The sequence below is a fragment of the Heptranchias perlo genome, chromosome 6 (genome assembly GCF_035084215.1).
Source record: "Heptranchias perlo isolate sHepPer1 chromosome 6, sHepPer1.hap1, whole genome shotgun sequence".
Taxonomy (NCBI): domain Eukaryota; kingdom Metazoa; phylum Chordata; class Chondrichthyes; order Hexanchiformes; family Hexanchidae; genus Heptranchias; species Heptranchias perlo.
The window spans coordinates 30,614,900-30,632,628 of record NC_090330.1 but is presented as its reverse complement, the minus strand read 5'-3'; the positions used below and the strand labels follow the sequence as shown (position 1 = coordinate 30,632,628).

The following is a 17,729-nucleotide window of genomic DNA, read 5'->3' as shown; positions in this document are numbered from 1 at the left end:
ACACAAAACAACTTTCTTCCCACCTCTACTTTTCTCTCCCTTTCTCTCAAAGACAGCAACTCAGGTTGGGTTATACCTGTGGGTGCAGTTAATCCTCGCAAGTACCTCATCCTAGTGACCATTTTTCACAAGAGGACATGGACATCAAGGGGCAACAGGCTACTTGACCGGTAGGCGCCAGTCAAGCCCGATGCAGTCTTCACCTGATAATCAGGCATAAAAGCATTCCACCGTAGCCACTGGATAGTTGGCATGGCTCATGCAAGGCATTTAGCCATTGATTTTTTTTTTAAAAGCGATAAATGAAAATGCTTTTTTGAGGCACTCATTACATCAGAGCATCAGACCAAAATTAAGCCAGAATGACCTTGAAACACACAAACAAGAACGTGAAAGAGAATGCAAGTTATGATTCTTGAATAACTGGCTGCACTAGATGTAATTCTCACATATGGCTGTGCTGAATAAAGTATAAATTTTAGAACAAGGTATAAACTTTACATTGACTATGGGCAGGATTTTATTGAATCTGAACAATTTGGATAATTAACATGGTAAAGAATGTTTATAGTATAGGACCTGTTAACCTACTGCACTACAGTCACAGTATATTCAGTAGACGCAGCTGCAGACTCAGTACTTTTAAGGGTTCCTTTTAGTCAGATAATTTTATAGTCATGAAGTGAAAGTATGCATTTTTTTTTATTGTGTAGTGAAAACATTTTAACTTATGGAGTAGTATATCAATGGAGCACAATGCCACAGATCAGCACACTGTGCCACAGAGGATAGTTTGTGCCTGCAGTACTCCAAGTATTGAGCAATCAATCCCAGACATTTCTCTATAAGAATACTAAAGGGCATTTAATTCCAAGCCACTCGTGCACACCACCTAGCAGTTAATTTAGAAGTGACCTGGGCTGGGGCCTGAGAGCAAAGGAATAGTGCATGTTCTGTGAAGATCCAATGAGAAGGGGGGCAAAATAAAACTACTTACAAAAATGGGAAAAATAGGGAAAACATCGACTCGAAAGTCAAAATACAAAATATGCGACACATGAAAACCCACAGAGGAAGAAAGGTCAAACACAATGGAACTTGATTCTTAAGAACAAATTTTTCCTTTGGTCCCAGCAGACTGCAATGAATGTCAACAGAAGAATTCAAACACCAGTAAGATGAGCTTTGAACCACTCTGCTGTGCTCAGAGGTTTGCCTGGTCTGTGCCGTTTGGATAATTAACTATTTATTTTCCGACATACCAACAGTTACTACATTTCTAAGTAATTCATTTTACGTGAAGCACTTTGGGATGTTTCTCAGAGTCGTGATAAGGCATTATATCAACTCAAGTCTTATGTTTTTCTGTGTTTTTTTTAATGTAAGTATGACGATGTCTTAAAACATGAGTAGCACCACTTCGGTTCAACAAAGACTCACATGCTCACTGATGATGTTGTCTAATAATGTTGGATCGTCAAATTCAATTGACTCCTTAGAGGAAGCCAAGTGTCTGCAAATTGAAAAATGGAAAAATAAAATTAAGTCACCGTATAATCTTTTTCTCACATGACAAATACTTTACATTGTTCCTTCCTTTTCCCTCTTACCCCGATCTAATTTTAGTAGTCATAAAAATGAGTGAGGCGAAGAAAGGCTTAGACTTGACCATCACAGAAGGAGCTGTTTTGATGTTTCAAAAACCCATATAGGACATTGGAATAGGAATAGGCTATTCAGTCCCTTGAGCATGTTCCACCATTTAATTAGAACATTGCTGATCGGTGTCTCAACTCTATTTCCCTGCCTTTGTCCCATATCCCTTGATACCGTTACCGAGCAATCATTTATCATCCCAGTCTTGAAAATCGCAATAGGCCTAGCATGCACTGCCGTTTGGGGATGGAGAATTCCAGACTTCCGCTGCTCTTTGTGTGGAAAAAGTGCTTGCTGATATCACTCCTGAATGACCTTGCTCTAATTTTAAGATTGTTCTAGATTCTCCCAACCAGAAGAAATAGTTTCTCTCTATCTACCCTTACTGAATCCTTTTAAAATTTAAAACACCTCAAATAAATCACCCTTCAAACATCTAAACTCAATGGAATATAAGCTAAGTTTATGCAACCTGTCCTCATAACTTAACCCTTTAAGCCCTGGTATAATTTTGGTAAATCTGCACTGTACCCATTCCAAGGTCAATATATCCCTCTTGAGGTGCGATGCCCAAAACTGAACTCAGTACCCAGATGGGGTCTGACCAAGGCTCAATGCAGAAATCAAAAATTGGTTGGCTGATCTTGGACATGCAACTCTAAACAATGCTTTATTTAATGCGGGAGAGACCCAAGACTACTGTTATGTGCTTAATTGCTTCTGCAAGTATTCTTTCCAGCCCTAAATTATAATTACATGATGCATATGTACACGAGAGAGAGACTGAATGAGTAAGTGCGTGAGCGCGGTGTGGGGGGGGGGGAAAGAGAGCGCGGTGGGGGGGGGGAAAGAGAGCGCGGTGGGGGGGGGGGAAAGAGAGCGCGGTGGGGGGGGGGGAAAGAGAGCGCGGTGGGGGGGGGGGAAAGAGAGCGCGGTGGGGGGGGGGGAAAGAGAGCGCGGTGGGGGGGGGGAAAGAGAGCGCGGTGGGGGGGGGGGAAAGAGAGCGCGGTGGGGGGGGGGGAAAGAGAGCGCGGTGGGGGGGGGGGAAAGAGAGCGCGGTGGGGGGGGGGGAAAGAGAGCGCGGTGGGGGGGGGAAAGAGAGCGCGGTGGGGGGAGAAAAGAGAGCGCGGTGGGGGGAGAAAAGAGAGCGCGGTGGGGGGAGAAAAGAGAGCGCGGTGGGGGGAGAAAAGAGAGCGCGGTGGGGGGAGAAAAGAGAGCGCGGTGGGGGGAGAAAAGAGAGCGCGGTGGGGGGAGAAAAGAGAGCGCGGTGGGGGGGGAAAAGAGAGCGCGGTGGGGGGGGAAAAGAGAGCGCGGTGGGGGGGGAAAAGAGAGCGCGGTGGGGGGGGAAAAGAGAGCGCGGTGGGGGGGGAAAAGAGAGCGCGGTGGGGGGGGAAAAGAGAGCGCGGTGGGGGGGGAAAAGAGAGCGCGGTGGGGGGGGAAAAGAGAGCGCGGTGGGGGGGGAAAAGAGAGCGCGGTGGGGGGGGAAAAGAGAGCGCGGTGGGGGGGGAAAAGAGAGCGCGGTGGGGGGGGAAAAGAGAGCGCGGTGGGGGGGGAAAAGAGAGCGCGGTGGGGGGGGAAAAGAGAGCGCGGTGGGGGGGGAAAAGAGAGCGCGGTGGGGGGGGAAAAGAGAGCGCGGTGGGGGGGGAAAAGAGAGCGCGGTGGGGGGGGAAAAGAGAGCGCGGTGGGGGGGGAAAAGAGAGCGCGGTGGGGGGGGAAAAGAGAGCGCGGTGGGGGGGGAAAAGAGAGCGCGGTGGGGGGGGAAAAGAGAGCGCGGTGGGGGGGGAAAAGAGAGCGCGGTGGGGGGGGAAAAGAGAGCGCGGTGGGGGGGGAAAAGAGAGCGCGGTGGGGGGGGAAAAGAGAGCGCGGTGGGGGGGGAAAAGAGAGCGCGGTGGGGGGGGAAAAGAGAGCGCGGTGGGGGGGGAAAAGAGAGCGCGGTGGGGGGGGAAAAGAGAGCGCGGTGGGGGGGGAAAAGAGAGCGCGGTGGGGGGGGAAAAGAGAGCGCGGTGGGGGGGGAAAAGAGAGCGCGGTGGGGGGGGAAAAGAGAGCGCGGTGGGGGGGGAAAGAGAGCGCGGTGGGGGGGGAAAGAGAGCGCGGTGGGGGGGGAAAGAGAGCGCGGTGGGGGGGGAAAGAGAGCGCGGTGGGGGGGGAAAGAGAGCGCGGTGGGGGGGGAAAGAGAGCGCGGTGGGGGGGGAAAGAGAGCGCGGTGGGGGGGGAAAAGAGAGCGCGGTGGGGGGGGAAAAGAGAGCGCGGTGGGGGGGGAAAAGAGAGCGCGGTGGGGGGGGAAAGAGAGCGCGGTGGGGGGGGAAAAGAGAGCGCGGTGGGGGGGGGAAAAGAGAGCGCGGTGGGGGGGGGGAAAGAGAGCGCGGTGGGGGGGGGAAAAGAGAGCGCGGTGGGGGGGGGAAAAGAGAGCGCGGTGGGGGGGGGAAAAGAGAGCGCGGTGGGGGGGGGAAAAGAGAGCGCGGTGGGGGGGGGAAAAGAGAGCGCGGTGGGGGGGGAAAAGAGAGCGCGGTGGGGGGGGAAAGAGAGCGCGGTGGGGGGGGAAAAGAGAGCGCGGTGGGGGGGAAAAGAGAGCGCGGTGGGGGGGGAAAAAGAGAGCGCGGTGGGGGGGGAAAAGAGAGCGCGGTGGGGGGGGAAAGAGAGCGCGGTGGGGGGGGAAAAGAGAGCGCGGTGGGGGGGGAAAAGAGAGCGCGGTGGGGGGGGAAAAGAGAGCGCGGTGGGGGGGGAAAAGAGAGCGCGGTGGGGGGGGAAAAGAGAGCGCGGTGGGGGGGGAAAAGAGAGCGCGGTGGGGGGGGAAAAGAGAGCGCGGTGGGGGGGGAAAAGAGAGCGCGGTGGGGGGGGGAAAGAGAGCGCGGTGGGGGGGGGAAAGGGAGCGCGGTGGGGGGGGGAAAGGGAGCGCGGTGGGGGGGGGAAAGGGAGCGCGGTGGGGGGGGGAAAGAGAGCGCGGTGGGGGGGGGAAAGAGAGCGCGGTGGGGGGGGGAAAGAGAGCGCGGTGGGGGGGGGAAAGAGAGCGCGGTGGGGGGGGGAAAGAGAGCGCGGTGGGGGGGGGAAAGAGAGCGCGGTGGGGGGGGGAAAGAGAGCGCGGTGGGGGGGGGAAAGAGAGCGCGGTGGGGGGGGGGGGAAGAGAGCGCGGTGGGGGAGGGGAAGAGAGCGCGGTGGGGGAGGGGAAGAGAGCGCGGTGGGGGGGGGGGAAGAGAGCGCGGTGGGGGGGGGGGGGGGGGGGAGAAAAGAGAGCGCGGTGGGGGGAGAAAAGAGAGCGCGGTGGGGGGAGAAAAGAGAGCGCGGTGGGGGGAGAAAAGAGAGCGCGGTGGGGGGAGAAAAGAGAGCGCGGTGGGGGGAGAAAAGAGAGCGCGGTGGGGGGAGAAAAGAGAGCGCGGTGGGGGGAGAAAAGAGAGCGCGGTGGGGGGAGAAAAGAGAGCGCGGTGGGGGGAGAAAAGAGAGCGCGGTGGGGGGAGAAAAGAGAGCGCGGTGGGGGGGGAGGGGGGAAAAGAGAGCGCGGTGGGGGGGGAGGGGGGAAAAGAGAGCGCGGTGGGGGGGGAAAAGAGAGCGCGGTGGGGGGGGAAAAGAGAGCGCGGTGTGGGGGGAAAAGAGAGCGCGGTGGGGGGGGAAAAGAGAGCGCGGTGGGGGGGGAAAAGAGAGCGCGGTGGGGGGGGAAAAGAGAGCGCGGTGGGGGGGGAAAAGAGAGCGCGGTGGGGGGGGAAAAGAGAGCGCGGTGGGGGGGGAAAAGAGAGCGCGGTGGGGGGGGAAAAGAGAGCGCGGTGGGGGGGGAAAAGAGAGCGCGGTGGGGGGGGAAAAGAGAGCGCGGTGGGGGGGGAAAAGAGAGCGCGGTGGGGGGGGAAAAGAGAGCGCGGTGGGGGGGGAAAAGAGAGCGCGGTGGGGGGGGAAAAGAGAGCGCGGTGGGGGGGGAAAAGAGAGCGCGGTGGGGGGGGAAAAGAGAGCGCGGTGGGGGGGGAAAAGAGAGCGCGGTGGGGGGGGAAAAGAGAGCGCGGTGGGGGGGGAAAAGAGAGCGCGGTGGGGGGGGAAAAGAGAGCGCGGTGGGGGGGGAAAAGAGAGCGCGGTGGGGGGGGAAAAGAGAGCGCGGTGGGGGGGGAAAAGAGAGCGCGGTGGGGGGGGAAAAGAGAGCGCGGTGGGGGGGGAAAAGAGAGCGCGGTGGGGGGGGAAAAGAGAGCGCGGTGGGGGGGGAAAAGAGAGCGCGGTGGGGGGGGAAAAGAGAGCGCGGTGGGGGGGGAAAAGAGAGCGCGGTGGGGGGGGAAAAGAGAGCGCGGTGGGGGGGGAAAAGAGAGCGCGGTGGGGGGGGAAAAGAGAGCGCGGTGGGGGGGGAAAAGAGAGCGCGGTGGGGGGGGAAAAGAGAGCGCGGTGGGGGGGGAAAAGAGAGCGCGGTGGGGGGGGAAAAGAGAGCGCGGTGGGGGGGGAAAGAGAGCGCGGTGGGGGGGGAAAAGAGAGCGCGGTGGGGGGGGAAAAGAGAGCGCGGTGGGGGGGGAAAAGAGAGCGCGGTGGGGGGGGAAAAGAGAGCGCGGTGGGGGGGGAAAAGAGAGCGCGGTGGGGGGGGAAAAGAGAGCGCGGTGGGGGGGGAATAGAGAGCGCGGTGGGGGGGGAAAAGAGAGCGCGGTGGGGGGGGAAAAGAGAGCGCGGTGGGGGGGGAAAAGAGAGCGCGGTGGGGGGGGAAAAGAGAGCGCGGTGGGGGGGGAAAAGAGAGCGCGGTGGGGGGGGAAAAGAGAGCGCGGTGGGGGGGAAAAGAGAGCGCGGTGGGGGGGGAAAAGAGAGCGCGGTGGGGGGGGAAAAGAGAGCGCGGTGGGGGGGGAAAAGAGAGCGCGGTGGGGGGGGGGGGTATGAAACATTTTACCAATTTAGATGGTGACCCTGCTTTCAATAGCAGGTGTGTCCAAGTGATCTCTGCAAGCCTACTTGTTGTGGAGAGAGAAGTGGTAGCATGTGTCAATAGTCTGTACTTTCAGAACTCAGTCTCCATCCTTGCCAATCTAATGCTAGTATTATGGTTTATTTACATGTCTAACCTCTGCCAATCAATCATGGATATTTTACGAAGAAGCAAAGTCTTTTGATGCCAAACCTAAAGCAAGTCAAACAGTGACCTTTAGTACTTGGGGAAAAAAAGCACTTCCTCACCCAAACCTAATGAGTAATATGCAATACAAATTGCATATGAAACCTGGTAGGTTATTAAAAAGTTTCCCTTACCCCAAATCATCAGAAGAGCGTTCATTGTCAGAGTCTGGGCAATGACTAGGAGAAAGAGATGAGAATTTTATTGTACATTAAGTGCACCAACTCCAGAAGCATAAAAAGCAAACAGCTATAACACATCCATAACGAGTAAGATCAGCTGTGTTACGTGGCTTTTATTTCACAATGCATTTCCAAGTCTCTAGTGGGAAAATTAATGGCACTTACACCGTCTGACCAGGTTCTGCAAATGACAAGTTGTGAATCAAAGTGATCAACAACTAATTTACCCTTAATGCTTTTTCTCTTATATTAAAGAAAATTTCTGTTACAATATCATAAGGATGGAGATATCATTACAGTGTAAAGACATTAGATGCCATCAATTTCTCTGTTGCAATACTATCTAATCACATTCTCATCATTTACCAATGCAATTTTTTTATACTTCCTATTCCTCCAGACAATGTACTGCTAACTTGAATTATCTATTGCACATTTTCCAGATTGGATAAAATGTTTTGATACTTCTCCAACTTTATTTTACTATTATTACCAGTTCCTTCTTTTTCTGCCTATTTTCTCCCCTCCCATTGTCCCGAAGACACCAACTCCTTGCTAGGGTATGGTTCCATAGATGCTAGTTGCCCTCCAGTACCTCGCTCAAATGGGCCCTCTTCTCGTGTGGGTCTTGATGGTGAGCATCAGTAGATTTTTATGTCATGGGGGGCACCACAGATGAGCCATGATCTTGTCCTCACCCAACATCCAAAAAAATCTACCCTTCCAGCAGGCTTTGATAGATAATGTTTAGATGCAATAATGCTGGCAATCATGAGCGATCAACAACTAATTTGCACTTAACACTTTTTCTCTTATATACCTATAATTTACCCTTAATGCTATTGCTCCCTAACCCATGAGCATGAAGGTTAACCAAAGTGCTACAATTACTCCCAAGCTGAGATCTGCTAACTCAGCACAGACCGAGGATCAATCCTAGTTTACACGGCTCGGCTACTCACTGCCGAAACCAGTTGATCTCTCGGCAGAGGCCATTTTACTATTATTTCATTATTTTTAGTTGTTCTGATTTGTCCATGAACTTAGGTGCATAGTGAGTTTTCATTAGTATTTTTAGGGGAGGGGTATACTTTTCTTTCACTGACAACAATGACAACAAGTAAAACTGATATTGACAATAGGGAAGGAAGTGGCACACAGCAAATGAGGATAAAATGGGCCAAATGCAAGAGAATAAAATAGCTCGTTAAGCACTTTCTAAGCATTATTGGTACTGTGCGGAAAATTGGTGGACCATGTGGGCGCACTGCATAATTTTGATCTACCTTTCCTCTTCCATTGTTGGGAAACACATTCCTGATATCTGGATAACTCAAAATAAACCAAACTCTAAAAATAAGCAGATAACTAGACTACTTTACTCTATCATTTGTGCTCTTACCCATATGTAATGCCAGCAATGGAACATTTTTTGAACTGCATGACGTTGCAAGTTAAGGTCCCAGTTTTGTCCGAAAATATGTACTTTACCTGGGAAGGGAAGAACAAAAAAAAATGTAAATTTGAGAGAAATCTATGCATCTAAAATGAAATAACAGATGGAGTTTTCCTCTTTAGCAGCAGGAACTGACTGTGCACATATTCCAACTCTTTGCAGACCCTGCCTTTTAGGTTGAAATTCAATTATGGTTCTACTTGATTAGATATGATAATCTAAACTATCTGATCAAACAACCAGATTACATCCTGCTGTTCAGTTGAATTGCTGATGGGTACATAATTCATGTTTGTGTTAATGTTCTGTATAGTGACACGTTCTTATTATCAAGTTCCACCAGAGATTTATTTGTTTATTATTTAATAACTTTTTATAACTCTTTGTATTTTAATGGTAAAATTCTAACCTCTCCAAACCGATTAAAGTCGGAGTAATATGACATAAATTTTCATTTTACACAAAAATAAGATTTAGCCTCTCATGACGAAGCATTTAGCCAGTGGGTAGCTGAGCCATAGAGTCCAAGGTGGTGTCAGGGTCCATCTCTGGTTGGTGCTGATTTAGCTGGTGTTCGGTCAGGCGGCAGTAGTGGCACTACAATTGGTTTCAGCACTCCTAGCTCGGGGAGGATACAAGCCCAGTGTTCCCACTCCTGATCATTACCTAGTAACCTATGCTGGAAATGAGCACGTGTAGATGTCAGATGAGGACAACATTGGGTTTAACTATGATGCTCCCATAATTAAATAGATTTCTGACACTCACCATCAAGGCTCATAGATGAATTATGGCAATTAGGAAGAGTTAGCGAACATTAACCCTTGCCTGTGGAACCATACGCCAGCTGGGAGTCAAAGCCTTCAGGTGGACATAAAATTGGAGTGGAAAAGATATAGGAAGAGACTATGGAGATGAAATCGGATAACTCCCGAAAACAGGTGCCGGGATCGCGATTAACCCACACCCGTTCATTGTGTTGCAGGCAGCACGTTAAATTTGTGCTACCTGCTGTTTTACATGATTGCTGCATACAGTCATCACTATCAGCAGGCTGCACGCATCAGCAGGGGGCCTGACATCGTGAGGGGCTAGCACTACTTAAAGGAAGCCTGAACCTCTTAAAGAGGAGGTGCATTGTAGCTGCAAGAAGTGATAGGAGTCATTTGGAAACTGAATTTGTGCTGTGATACTTTGAGGAATGGCAGGACATGTGAGAGATCCTGCGCCAAGGTTTTCTGACACTGCACTGGAAGCATAGGTGCAAGAGGTAGAGAGAAGGAGAGACATCCTGTATCCACAACGGAGCAGAAGGTCCTCGAGACATAGGATCAGGAGACAGTGGGAGGATATACCAGCGGTGGTCAATGCCCGTAGTATAGCTCCAAGAACATAGATACAGTGCAAGAAGAAGTTTAAGGATCTGACACGGGTTGTCAAGGAGAGTGAGTTTAATCTTCAAATGGCATATCCTACCAACTGCACACTAGCCTCATCCACTGCTCAATTCACTACACCCCCATCACCCACCTACCAACAATCTCTATAAATCAGTACTCAACCCCTCAATTCATATGTTTTACCTCACCCTCGCACACTTAGCACTGTTGCAAGCCTCACACCTACAACTCACAGCTCACACACTGACAGATATTCAACCATGTCAGCCACATCACCCAAACATATTGCAGCACACTCATTGACATATTTCCCTCTTTCTTGCAGGAGAGGATGGTACATAACAGGAGGCAGCAGCAATAAGCTGGAAGAGGACAAGCGTGCCTGCACACTTTAACCCCCATGGAGGAGGCAGTGATGGCCATCATGGGAAGGGGCATCACTGAGGCTGTGGCCACTGGCGGGATCGATGATGAGGGTCTCTACAGTCCTAATCCTCCTCTCTTCTCACTTCTCTCTCATCCCACAATCTATTCTGACTCACAAGATGCCGATACTATAAGCAAACTAGTGTGGTATCGCAAGGATTGGTGCTTGGGCCTCAGCTATTTACAATCTATGTTAATGACTTAGATGAAGGCGCCTAGTGTAATGTATCCAAGTTTGCTGACGATATAAAGCTAGGTGGGAAAGTAAGCTGTGAGGAGGACACAGAGTCTGCAAAGGGACATAGACAGGTTAAGTGAGTGGGCAAGGTGGCAGATGGAGTATAATGTGGGGCAATGTGAGGTTATTCACTTTGATAGGAAGAACAGAAAAACAGAATATTTTTTAAATGGTGAGAAACTATTAAATGTTGGTGATCAGAGAGATTTGGGTGTCCTGGTACAATAAACACAAGTTAGCATGCAGGGGCAGCAGGCAATTAGGAAACCAAATGGCATGTTGGCCTTTATTGCAAGGGGGTTGGAGTACAAGAGTAAGGAAATCTTACTACAATTGTACAGGGCTTTGGTGAGAGCTCACCTGGAGTACCATGTACAGTTTTGATCTCCTTGCCTAAGGAAGGATATACTAGAGAAGGTGCAACGGAGGTTCACTAGATTAATTCCTGGGATGAGAGGGTTGTCCTATGAGAAGAGGTTGAGTAGAATGAGTCTATACTCTCTGGAGTTTAGAAGAATGAGAGGTGATCTCATTGAAACATATAAGATTGTTAGGGGGCTTGACAGGGTAGATGCTGAGAGGTTGTTTCAAGGAGGCTGGAGAGTCTAGAGCTGGAGGGCATAGTTGCAGGATAAGGGGTCGGCCATTTAAGACTGAGATGAGATGGAATTTCTTCACTCAGAGTTGTGAATTTTGGAATTCTCCACCCCAGAGGGCTGTGAATACTGAGTTGTTGAGTGTATTCAAGGCTGACACAGATAGATTTTTGGACTCTAGGGGAATCAAGGGATATGGGAATAAAGCAGGAAAGTGGAGTTGAGTTTGAACATCAGCCATGATCTGATTGAATGGCGCAGCAGGCTCGAGGGACCATATGGCCTACTCCTGCTCCTATTTCTTACGTTCTTATGTTCTTAAGTATGCGCTTCTTACACTCTCCTCTCCCCTCACCACAACCCAACTCTTGTCCCTTTTTTATTTCAGATACCCAAGAATTGGAACCTTCCCAGTCAGAGGAGGATGAGGAAGACAACAATGAGGATGAAGCGACACCGTCACACAATCTTACACTCACACAGCCACCAGCTCAGAGACTGACACTACGCGTACTTTAGAGGATAGGATCGAGGAGGGATCTGCACGTGGTGAGGCACCGGGCACAAGTGCACAGGAGCCGGGGCTGGGGGGGAACGGATATCACAGGTGCCAGCTCGCAGGAAGGTGAGGTCATACATTAGTTCTGCTGCAGAGGATTCAGATGAGGATTTTGATGGCCTAGGATACAGAAGGCCGCTGATGGGCGTACACAACCAAATCCTTGGTGCACTGGAAAGCCTGCCAGAAAGCCTGCGCACAATGTTAAGGAGCATGGAGGAGTCCAGCTCCGACTTGGCACAGGGATTTGTGCAGAGACTGGGGCCCATCCTTTCCAACATAGAACAGGTGGTGACCTCCATCAGCACACCTGTGGAACCCACCATGATGCAGCATCTGATGACCGATGTCACAGCTTCCGTGGAAGCTCTGACTGCAGTGTTGAAATCTGAGACTGCTGCCTTGGAAGCTCAGACTGTTGCCATCATGGCTCTGGATACCACTGTTGAAATGGGCTTCCACAGCAGTCCAGCAATCTGTTCTCCAACAGATCACCAGGATTGCTGAGGCACCGCCCTGGGGGAGTGGCAGTGGTTCCATGGAACAGGAACTTGCTGTCCTCTCTCAAGATGACAGCATTCCTGCTCCTTCTCCACTAGTGCCCTTGCTGTTACCTGTCAGCCAGCCCAGACTGCTGCAGCCCATGCCGGGCCCTCTAGGCCCATAGCTGCTCGAAGTCATCCGCCAAGGCCATCTACAGTCTGCTCAATTGAAGGTCAGCAGCCTTCCACCGCCCATGCTCCAGCCACGGGGGAAGCACCACTTAGGAGCAATAGGAAAGATAAAGACACACGATCAACAGGCACTAAGGGAACGGTTATTGTGGATGTATTATTTAGTGATTGAATTGATCAATTTGGATTTAAATTTGCATTTGGAGGTGGTTTTTATTTCTGCGGTGAACTGAGGGAGGAACCAGTAAGTGTTCTCAGAAAGAGGATGATGTGATGGTCAGTGAGAGAGGAAAGGTAAGCAGTGTGAGACTGTTGGTGAATGGGTAGGTGTAGTTGAGGTCACTGGTATCGCTCATTAATAATCTGATCATGTAAAGCCCTGGCAGAAAGGGCCTGTCTACGTTGCAGCCTCCCTTCCTCCTGCAATTTCTCCTCCTCCTCCTCATGCTCCTTAGCTTCTCGTTTGATAGGTGGTAGCAAGGGCTGTTCCTTCATAATGGCCAGGTTGTGCAGCATACCAGTACATATCTCGATACCCGCTCCTCCAGAGCGGTCCAGGCAGTGGAAGCATTGCTTGAGGATGTCAATGGTGTGCTCTATAATGTTCCTTGTGGCAGCATGGCTCTCACCTGCTGTCAACCTGTGTGTGAGTGTTCCTGATCCGGAGTTCATGAGCCATGTCATGAGGGGATAACTCTTGTCACCCAGCTTTTGACTTGCCATACTGCTTCAAATTCAGGTGGAATAGAGGACTGCCACAGAATGAAGGAATCATGACTGCTGCCAGGATAGCGGGCATTCACCTGCATGATGCGCTGCCTGCTGTCACACAGTAGCTGCACACTCAGGAAGTGGAATCCCTTCCTATTGATGAATATGGCCAAGTTCAGATGAGGAGCACACAAGTCAATGGCACCCTGCACATTGGGGAAGCCTGTAGTCTGTGCAAAACTTTGTGCTCACTCCTCCTACTTGTCTCTGGCAGGAGGGAATGAGACGTATGTGTTTCTCTTTGCATAGAGAGCCTCAGTGACCTCCCTTATAGGCAGATGTTGCTTATATCTCCAGCAGCAGCCTGAAAGGAGCCAGAGGCATAAAAATTAAGAGCCACAGTCACCTTGACAGCCACAAGCAATGCTGTCCTTGTCCTGCATTGAGGCTGCAGTTGTGGCCGCAGCTGTTGACAGATTTCAGTCATGACCTCTTTTGTAAACCGAAGACGTCCGAATCACTGGTCGTCGCTGAAGTTGAGGTAAGAGAATTTCTCCCTGAAGACCCTCCACGGATTATGGCCTCCTGCTGAGTGCCCTGCTCCTCCCTCTTCTAGCAGCTTGTCCTGCTCTGCGTGGCCTCTCTTCATTCTCTCAGTCATGTTCAATTCCCAGAGGAAGCCCTACCAGGCCAACCATGTCTGGAAGCAACTTCTTTCAGCACAATATTTTAAATGACACAAAAAGAACTGCAAGACCAGCCAGACCACTCCCTGTAAAGTACTAAAACTTTAGCCAAGTACAGGAAACTTCCAAAAACATGCACAATTGCACCAGCTGCCACAATAAATAATCCAGCAACTAACCTGTAAGTATTTCATAATCCCTTTAAATATCGCTGGTGGGGGTCCTTCATGCCGTTTAACATCGTATTCAGCTGAGCGAGGTTAACTGTGGAATGTGGAGTTCCAAAATGGCAGCAGTGGCTTCAAATCAACGTTGCACACTGATTCGCGTCATATCCTCCCTACCCTGCATGCTGCCGGCAGTTGTTAGGTGCGCGCACGCAAAACCCTTTACCAAGATGGCGTCCTGCGCACCTCCTGTCGGACCCCATTTTGAGAGCTTAGGTAGCCGTGTGGCGCCTAAAAAAATGGGCACTAGGGGGCCCAATTTAACCGCCTTCATCTCAATCTAGTACATACAAGGTATATTGCAGCCAACCAAAAGATCTTGCCTCTGAAGCCCAAGTTACAAACAAACTGAAGCTATGTGCCAGTTTATCTATTAAGCAAAGTTCTGTTAAGATGCTATAAAAGGATGGCGAGCTGTTAGGCAAAAGCAGAAAACCTTCAAAGTAACTCGAAGTCTTTTTGGAGCAATCAAAAACTACTGCAAAGGAAGATGATGATGCAGTGAATCTTTAGGCCAGAGTCATTCAGGAAATTTAGCAGAATCAGTGGCTTGAGGTTACCCGCATGGGTGCATGCAATTGCACAAAAATTCTGAAAAATCCTTTTATCTTTGGTTAAAGACTGGTGTCAATCATGGTCAAAAGGATTTTGCAGGGCTAGTGCCAATGATTAATACGTCTAGTGCTCTGCAACAAATGAGCAAGGATATCCTCCAGATCCAGAGGGCATTATGCTGAAATAAAAACAGAAAATCCTCAAAATACTCAGCAGGTCAGGCAGCATCGGTGGAGCGAGAAGCAGAGGTAACGTTTCAGGTCGATGACCTTTCATCAGAATTGGAAGTAGTAAAGATATATCAGTTTTTAAGCAAGTACAGAGCCATGAAAAGTGTGGGGGGGAGGGGGGAGGGGAGAGGGAGAACAAGAACAAAAGGGAAGGTCTGTGTTAGGGTGGAGGGCAGGAGTGATTAAACAAAAATAGGGATGATGGTGCAAGGCAAAGGGGCTGGTAATGGGACAAGTGAAGTACTTGCTTAAAAACTGTTAAATCTTTACTTCTTCCAGGTCATCGACCTGCAACGTTTGCTCTGTTTCTTGCTCCACAGATGCGTCTGACCTGCTGAGTATTTCCAGCATTTTCTGATTTTACTTCAGATTTCCAGCATCTGCCGTATTTTGCTTTTGTTTTAGAGCATTATACTGAGTTAGCATCTGGTTTAACAGGCCATAGGTCAATGAGTCATCTGTGTGAAAGTTGGAAAAGCGGTAAAGATAGAAAGCCTGCATGAGCCAATTCAATGGGAGGAAGTGGACTCTACAATGAATCACGTAACCAATGGCTGTTCTAGGGAGGAGCGAAATAGAAAGTCTTCAAGAACAATGCCAAGAACCAATGACTTATCTTGGAGTCACCCTTGAGGATTCTGTTTCAGACATGAGTCGTTTTGGTGTTCCAGAATGCAAAAGTGGAGGGACCCGAGAAAGACCCAAAACTACTGAGGAATCTTTTTGATATCAGTGGCTCTAAATGTGGCTCTTTGAGCTGTCATAACATGTTCCTCAGATGCTTCGGAGATCTGCAGAGCAATCAGAAAGGAACAGGGTGGATTCTGCTCTCATGAGCAATCTGGAAGGCAGTTTGTTGCAGAATGTTGCAAGGCTCACAGGAAACTCACTTACATTATTTTCAGCAATTCTCATAAGGCTTTTGATATGGGCTTTAAAACCCTACTATGTACATCAGCTAGGCCAGCACTTCTAGGCAATACTGACAGAGTACTGAATTGTCAGAGGCCCTGCCTGCCTCCTCAGATGGATTTAAAAGATGTCAACATTCCTGCCTCACCCAATCATTCATTTGTTGTTTGTGGAACTTTGCTGCTGTATTTGCCTACGTAACAGTGACTGAAGTTCAAAAAGTAACTAATTGGTTGTAAATTACTTTGGGACGTCCTGAGAACACGATATAATGGCATTATATAAAGGTATGTCCTTTCTTTAGTTCCTCTTAAAGCTCTCAAAGAAGCTAGAAGCTGGAGTACATGGCTGAATCTTGGAATTGATCTTAAGTCAGCAGTTATGTGCAGAATGGCATTGTCAGGGATGGTCTCTCAGTGGCTGCATCTTGTCATTTACGAAAGAATTATAGCACTCCTTTTCATAGGTGTGAATGTGTTGATAATAGAATCATCTTGGAGATTCAGTGCACTCTTTTCACTATCTTGAACCATGAGTGAGTACCTGGGGGTCCTGTTAAAGCACTGCATAAACCAATTACAAAACCTCTTGGAGAGGGCATAAAGCAGAGAAGCTGTCATTATCTTTCTGACACCTCGTCAGCCGACATGGAGTAATATTGATAATGACTGTAAATTGTCCTGTCCTTCCCCATGAAGACAGGAAGGCAGTAAACAGGTCAAAAACTGATAAAATAAAACAAAAAAAGGTCTGGGCCGGACAATGCACCTAAAATAACGGTGAGCCCAACAGCTCTCACGTTATTAATGGGTAAATCGAAGAGCAAGTTCCAGTGACTGCACACGCGGAGTCAAACGTGGAAATTTGGAACGCGCTCTTCCTGATTCAACGGTGATGTGAAAGCTTCATGTTAAAGGGACCTCGCCGGCTGCAATCAATGGACTTGCTCTCCCGCCCAGCTGGAAACTAACTAATCGCACCACAAAAAAAGTATGCTGAGTTTTTTAGGTCTAAACTAACTTTTAACGGCGTGGTAAGTATTAATGACTGCCAAACAATCTCTCTGGCACTGAAAATTAACTTTTCAAATTTTGGAGTCTCATTACTCCTGATTTTAATAGTTTTTGAACATTTAAAAAAAAATTTAAATTAAAAAAGTTAAATTTTTTTTAAAACATTTTCTTTGCCTCTTTTATCTCAGTCTTTTAATCTTACCCTCTCTTTATTTTGCTCTCTCTAGCTCGTATTATAGTACATTTACTTCCTGGGTTTTAGTCTGCAGGGTTTGTCAATTGAATTTCACTTCCTGGTTCTCGCAGCGTGGGTTGCTTCAAACTGATTGGTTGAGGGGACATAGAGATCCTTTCCCCACTCATAGCGCATGGGAAAGAATGCTGCTGTTTTTTGAAATTGCACTTCAAGGAAGTTGCCGCCAAAAAGAACACGGTAACTTAGCGTGTGAATTTAAATCTAACGAGCGGCGAGTTGGTTCGCGCTCAGAGCAATTTATGGGCCCATGTGTTTGGCACTTTACATTCTAATGGATTTTCTAAAGTGAAATTAGACAGGAGGACAGAACTTGTCATCATCCAGTCACATCACCGAATCATACTGGAACAGATATAGCATAAGGTTAAGAAATGTTGAACCCGCCCACACCTTGATAATAAAGACACACTTAAATTTCTTGTAGGACAACATGTAAAAGGGCAGAGGCTATTGGCAACTGGAGACTGTGTGGTACATCATGTTAATACTGCATCTTGTCTTTTCTGGGACCAGGGATCAAATTCAGTTGAGAGAGACTTCAGTCAGTTTATTATATATAATTGACAAACAGGTATTGAGGCTGCAATTTACTCCAATGCTCAGATGATTGGAGAGGGCCATTCACTATTCACTGAGTCACACTGGAACAGCAGGAACTGTTGAAATTAGTGCTGAGGTGACATTGATTGAAGACCTAAATTATTGCGATGCTTTGCTCAGAATAACCTTGCCACACAATTCACAAGTAGATAAAATCTATAGGACTCACAGGCTGTAATGTGTGTAATGAAAGAGTAACATCCTGAGACCTTGAGATGACATCATCAAATTCATAACCAAGTCCCTAGTGTTACAAACTTCCAACTCTTCTGTCTGTTTCATTCTGTAGG

The 17,729-nt window shown here is 49.1% G+C and overlaps 1 protein-coding gene across 3 annotated transcripts in view; it reads right to left on the bottom strand.

Annotated features, from left to right (window-relative positions):
* atp8a2 (ATPase phospholipid transporting 8A2) overlaps positions 1-17,729 on the bottom strand; it is a 450,298-nt gene that overhangs the window by 277,843 nt on the left and 154,726 nt on the right. For all 3 annotated transcript variants that reach the window (XM_067986025.1, XM_067986027.1, XM_067986028.1), the window contains exons 14-16: positions 8,303-8,391; positions 6,853-6,897; positions 1,441-1,513 (exon numbers count right to left, since the gene is read on the bottom strand). In XM_067986025.1, the coding sequence (XP_067842126.1) occupies positions 1,441-1,513; positions 6,853-6,897; positions 8,303-8,391 (207 nt within the window). The remainder of the gene's footprint in view (positions 1-1,440; positions 1,514-6,852; positions 6,898-8,302; positions 8,392-17,729) is intronic.